Source organism: Quercus robur, chromosome 5, assembly GCF_932294415.1.
Source record: "Quercus robur chromosome 5, dhQueRobu3.1, whole genome shotgun sequence".
NCBI lineage: Eukaryota > Viridiplantae > Streptophyta > Magnoliopsida > Fagales > Fagaceae > Quercus > Quercus robur.
The window spans coordinates 11,571,704-11,578,685 of NC_065538.1; the positions used below are offsets into that span (position 1 = coordinate 11,571,704).

General features: G+C 33.4%; 1 protein-coding gene across 1 annotated transcript; it reads left to right on the forward strand.

Annotated features, from left to right (window-relative positions):
* Positions 1-436: 436 nt before the first annotated feature.
* On the forward strand, positions 437-2,748 carry LOC126727798 (receptor-like protein 13). Its single transcript, XM_050433712.1, has one exon. It carries the CDS (start codon positions 437-439, stop codon positions 2,729-2,731), a length of 2,295 nt encoding a protein of 764 aa, XP_050289669.1. The 3' UTR covers positions 2,732-2,748.
* Positions 2,749-6,982: the final 4,234 nt, after the last annotated feature.

Here is a 6,982-nt window from a genome sequence, read left to right on the forward strand (position 1 = left end):
CCTTCCCATGGGATAATTTGATCACTAAACTTGTCCTCAGAGGAGTGTAGACTATTTTTATCCATGAAATTATTTCAAAATAAAATGTTTATTTATTTATTGTTTTTCCCTTTAAAAAATATTAAAGGGCACCCTTTTTACGCAACTCCTGTAGCGTTTTTATCTTTCAAGGTTCTCCATTAATTTTTCACTTCGTCACCATATTCCTGAATTTATCATGAATTACTTTTTACATAGGGTGACATGCTTGCTTGGGGTGATTAACCTATGATAATCTTGTTTACATAATTTTGTTAATTGGCGTAAATAATTTAATCTACTGGTTGATAATCCAAGGGGTCAAAACATATTCTTTCCAATTACTATTCTGGCTAGTAAACTAATTGATTGTCTTGTTGATTTTTACATTGGCACATAATTAGGATGGACACTATTAATGTTATTGCTTTTGACAGATTTGGGTATGCTGAAAAAACTTGAAGAGTTAGATCTTTCTGAGAATCACTTTGAATGGATCCTCCCTCCATGCCTAAGTCGTTTGACATCTCTTAGGTTATTAGATCTATCTAAGAACCAATTCAGTGGAAATTTGTCTTCATCTGTGATAGCCAACTTGACATCCCTTGAGTACATTGATCTTAGTTATAATCGTTTTGGCGGTTTATTCTCATTCAGCTCATTTGCCAATCACTCTAAGCTCAGAGTGATTCGATTGAAAGGTGAAAACTACCGGATTGAAGACGATAACAAAATTGTGAGTGAAAGCAACACATTTGAAATTGAAACTGAAAATCCCAGTTGGGAACCTTCGTTTCAGTTAAAGGTGCTAGTGCTGCCTAACTGTGATCTGAATAAGTTATCCTCCAACATTCCAAAGTTTCTCTTTTACCAGCAAGAATTGGAATTGGTTGATATCTCTCACAATAGGTTGAAGGGAAGCTTCCCCGTTTGGTTGATTGAAAATAATACTAGATTGCAATTGCTAAATCTTCGGGATAATTATTTTGGGGGTCAATTTCACTTGCCAATAGCTCACTGCAATAATCTTTCTTGGTTGGATTTCTCTTACAATAACTTTAATGGGCAGTTGCAGGAAACTATTGGAAAGGTGATTCCAAACTTACAATATCTAAATATATCTCAAAATCATTTTGAAGGTTTTCTCCCATCCTCAATTGGTGACATGAGTAATTTGGAGAAATTGGACTTGTCCAATAATAATTTTTCAGGAGAGGTGCCAATGAAATTGGTTGCCAATTGCACCTCCATGGCAGTTTTGAAGTTATCTTATAATAAATTTCATGGTGAAATTTTCTCAAAGGGATTCCGATATTTTAACAGTAGCTTACGTATTTTGGAATTAAAAAACAATCAGTTAACAGGTACTTTGCCAACTGTGGTACCAGCAGTTGGTAGTCGGCTGGGGCTCCTAGATATTAGCGACAATGGCTTCTCAGGTTTAATTCCTAGATGGCTAGCAGGAAATCTGCGGTACGCATGGTCTGCAGACATGAGTAATAATTTTTTCGAAGGTCCAATTCCATGTGAAATGCATGCATTTATTTTAATAGACCTTTCTCATAACTTGCTTTCTGAATGGTCACCTTCTTGCGTTGATTTATATACTATTCAACATCTATTTTTACAAGGCAACAAACTCACTGGATCATTACCGAAACTTTCTTTCAATTTTTCACTTCATCTGGTGACATTGGACATTAGAGATAATAAATTTTATGGTAGAATCCCTATTGGAGTGGGCATGCTTCCAAATTTAAGAATATTGTTGTTGAGTGGCAACAATTTTAGTGGTGTGATTCAGAACAAGCTGTGTTGGTTAAAGAATATTGCGATAATGGATCTTTCCAGGAACAATTTTTCTGGAACAATACCGCATTGCTTTCACAACCTAACATTTGGGAAGATAGATGCTTTTGATGGCCTTACTGAACCAAATTCCACATTTTTGGAGGTCAGAGATATAATTGTCCCATATCAAAGTATCCTCAAAAGGAATTTTGAAAATTTTGAGGTAGAACGAGAGGTTGCTGCAAAAATTGGGATTGAGTTTGTAACGAAATATAGATCTTACTTCTACAAGGGTGGCATTCTTGATCTCATGTCTGGATTGGATTTGTCAGTCAACAAACTAACAGGTGACATCCCTCCAGAGTTAGGACAACTATCTCCAATTCTTGCGCTAAATTTGTCTTACAATCAGTTGACAGGTTCCATTCCAAATACATTCTCAAAATTGACTCAGTTGGAGAGTTTGGACCTTTCTCACAACAATTTGAGTGGAGAAATTCCTTCAACATTGATTGATCTGCACTTTCTAGCAGTTTTCAATGTGGCTTACAACAACTTATCAAGTAAAGTTCCAGACATGAAAGGACAATTTGGAACATTTGAAAATAGCAGTTATGAAGGAAATCCATTTCTTTGTGGACCACCACTAGAGAAAAGTTGCACCAGGGTTGATAAATCACCTCCATCACCAATAAAATCTTCAAATGCAAGTCACGGAAAATGGTATGATGTGGATCCTTTAGTCTTCTCCACAACTTTTATCGTATCATACATTATTTTCTTTATTGGTGTAGCTTGTATTCTTTATATTAATCCTTATTGGCAACAACGATGCTTCAATTTGATTGAGAATCGAATGTACTGGTGCTATAATTTTGCATTTTATAAGCTAGAAAGGTTGTCAAACTGTATTTGTCATTAGTTATACTTAATAGGTGATGATGGACACCTATGTGTCTATTTGGTTATGAATAATGGTTATTATGAATATGAAACAAAGTGTTCTGTTTACAATTTTCCAATCTCTATTGTAGTTTTGTTTTGAAACAATTAGAAGGAAGTTTTTAATAGCCATATGTAATGCTCCTCTGCTTATAAAAAAACATGTAAGTCATTTTGTGGCATATGATATCTTTAAATGGGAAACTAGTTTCAATTGTACAACATATCATTAAGAAAAAAGGAAAATTAAATAACCTGATTTATTAAGAATAACATAGATAATGTGAGTGAATTGTGAAAATTCTGTTTTGACCCCTAACTGTTCTAATTAACATACTTGAATTTCACTTAGACGCAACATCAATTCAAATAGTTGTAAAAAATTGACATTGGTAAATTAAATACTCATGCATCACCACAATCAATAAAGAAGTAAAAATAAATCATAAAGAACACAAGGATTTGGTGACGTTGTGGAAAGCTTCTGAAGGACTTCTTCAAAAAATAAAAAATAAAAACCTCTCTGAGGTTAAACCTATCCCATAAAGAATCCTCTATAGAAGAAATTGTTCTGAGACCGACTTACAAACCTTTTAGCTAGACTTTATTAATCAAGCAAATGACCCTCTGGCTGCAAAATCTTTAGACTAATGTTATTAATTCCGTTTCGGACTCCATTTCAGTTTGTCCAATAGAATGAAATATTTTGGTATCAGCTTATTTCAACGTATAGTTTTAGGGTGTTTCGGGGTTCTTAAATAAATAAATATATAATACAACATAAAATTATTAATTCAAAGAAGTAAATATCAAATAATACAAATCATCTAGTCTTAAGTCTTAAACATCAATATAATAACATCACACAATAAGAAGATTTATATAACAAGTCACTACTCATTACATAAGCCCATAAATAATAAGCCAACAAAGTTTATAACATAATATTACTCCTCATCATCATCAAATGCAAAAAAAAATGATCAAATTCATCATCAAAGAACTCCCACAAGTACTACAAGGACCCATTAGAAAAGTTTTCAAAATGGTACAAATACCTGTATTTGGACTCTTAAAAAAAATTGAGAGCATATTAAAAAAAAAAAAAAAAAAACCATAGCACATCTTTGAGTTGGACTGACTGTGCTGCAGCCCAAACGTTTTATTTTTTGTTCAGCCCAAACGTTGTAAAATGAGCAACCCAGATGATAACTCCAAAAGAAAAATAATAATAATAATAACCAGCTGGGTTCACGTTCCACACAAAGACATTCAAGATCCTTAAAAGAATTCATAGAATATGCCCTCCACCATTTAAAATCATAACCGTCCATTATCCACATTCTCAGTCTCTCTCTGCACTCGGTTAATTCAGCTGCATGCCCTTCCATCAACACCTCAGTTTTCTTTTGATGTGGATTTTGTGACGGCAAAAAGTTGTGAAAGGTGGTCAAGAAGAAACAGAGAATTATGGTCCAAATGGAGATTAAGAAGGAATGGTAGATGGTAGTGAAGGGCAGCAACTTAGATGGTCAGAATGTCAGATATGAAGTTGAAGGTAAAGAAAAAAAAAAAAATCCCAAAATCCATACCGGCCGAATTTTGAGTTTCGGCTGGAATTTACTGAAATGCCTCGGAATGCCCGAAACACACCGGAATGGCATGGAATTTTGTCCGAGGTGGAACAAGGGCCGGAACGGTATGGAATTCATAACATTGCTTTATGCTTCTTCTATATGATTTCCACCACGAATGTTGTCTGCATGAAATCAAAACTCCCGGAAGTTGTGGTTTCAACTAAGCTTACGCTCTTGAAGGTTCTTGCACAATGGTTCATCAATATAGGATCAAGAATAAAAGGAAACTCATCTCCTTGATATTGCACCGAAAGGAAGGCTTTTCTAGATTTTCTATGGTATGGCCTTCCTAGGTTAAAAGCTATGCTACATGGTGTATGCAAATTAAAAACCAGCAAAAGTATTTTATCAAGTAGGAGTCACATTACGTATCTTGAGATCTCGCTCAAGCAAACATCTAATGAGAGTCAGGAGAACTCTCTACTTGGCTTAATTCCTTACTCAAGTGTATCCAAGTTCGGATTAAGCAAAACTTGCAGCTGTGCAATTCTTCAAGCAACTCTTCACAGTGAATATCATTTAACTTAAACATGCTTGTTACAAACCTTTTTAATACAGAATTTGTCACAAGGAATTCACCAAAACTAAACCCTAACGAATTGTTTGATTGAATGCATAATTATTTTAATTATTCCCTCTAATTTAAGTGTATAATTATCTTTTTATTATTAATATGCTTGTGCGATGCATGGCTTAATCAAAAGATATACATAAACTAAATAAAATGTAATTAATTTTATCAAGAACGTTCTTGATAAAATTAATTCCATTTTTCTTATGTTATTAAAATTTTATTTTATTTTATTCTAATATAAGTAATGAATTTACTTAAATGTACTTCCTCTTTAGGTTATTCAAAACGTATAAATGATAAATTGTTTGTAAAGAGTACTAGAACAAATTCCAACCATATATTATATTATTTACAAAATATCTAGTCTTATATAATAATTGAATATAAAATGTATTATGTTAATTTTGGAAAAAAAAAAAACATTCAAATATCAAATATAGATAGTTTATTTATAAAATCTAATATATTGTATCAATTATACATTGTTAGAAAATAATCACATTATTTTAAAAATGGTTTGAAACAAACACTTATAAGTCTTACCTACTATTTTCATTTTTCACTTAACAAAAAAAATAAATTGTCAATTTTTCCCATGCATCGCACAATTCTATGACTAGTATGTGATAAATTATGAATTCCTAGGATCCCCTGAGGTATGTTCACCGCATTGGCTGAACAAGAAAGGTTGCGGTGTTTTCATGCATGCAGTGTGTACTTGATTACTGAAACTGATTGTTTCAATGAATATTAATCAATCAGGTCATGGGGGTTTTCGAGATCGTGGGAGGGGTGGTCGCTCATGGAACTAATTACTGAAGGTAAAATTGGTTCACACGTTGTATTTCGGTGGTCAAAATTAAGGTTAACATGTATGATTAGAGCATAGGAGATTGGGAGTTTAGATGTCTTTTGTCCATTGAACTTTAATTTATGTTGATTTTTTGTTCATTTACGTAGAGGACTAACTGTATTTAATTAGTGTACTGTGTAAGAGAAAACATCTGTTTATATTATTAAAGGTTTTGTGGAAGAACATAAACAATTGTATTGTCATTTTGCTTTGCCCTTATGTAGTTAAAGTATGCATACAATGTTCTTTTCTTATTTAACTTGTCCAAAAAAGAAATTGTTGCTGCTTTTGGTGATGGGTAGAGGGGTGTTCTTCGTTTGAGGATGGTGGACATTCTAGTGAGTAGGCAAGGCATGCTTATTTAAGATCCTTGCTCAATGTTAATATGGAGCTCTTAACATTCAAGCTTCAGCAGGATGCTAGGGCTCTTGCATGGAACTTTTTACCTAGTGGATTGTTTAGGCCTTTTGAATTCTATCTTACATCTTATTGATATAATATTTATATTATGAATAAAAACTGTTACACATATTTTTTGAACTGAAATCATTAAATGAAAACAAGATTTCAGTTTTGAAATCGTGTTTTCAACTTCAATTAAAAAAAAAAAAAAAAAAAAAAAAGGTGTGTAACAATACATGTGTAACAAACACTACCAAAATATTAATTTTCTTTTATTTTGGTGGAAAATGTTTCCTGCATTTTTCGATGTTTGGTGCAATGGAAAACGCTAGGCTCTTACATGGGCCACCTATTAGAACGTCTAAACTATTTCAATTTATCTTCCAGCTCATTGACACACTACGAAAAACGCGCTTTGGAGCTGCGTTTCGGAGCTGCGTTTCTCAAACGCAGCTCCACCACTGGACGTATAGCCGCGTTTTTAAAAATGCGGCTATAGACCAGCTCTGAAGCCGCGTTTTGTAAGGGACAGACTGCGTTTAGCTGGGTCTGGCTTAAGCCGCGTTTTTAAAAACGCGGCTATAGACCCATCCGGGGATTTTTTTTTTTTTTTTTTTATAGTATATCCTAAAGCTGCGTTTATTAAACGCAACTTAAACATAATGCAAGAGCTGCGTTTTTTTAAACGCGGCTTAAACTGGGGAAGAGCTGCGTTTTATCAAATGCGGCCAAGGTTTGATATAAAAAAAAAAAAAACACTCAATT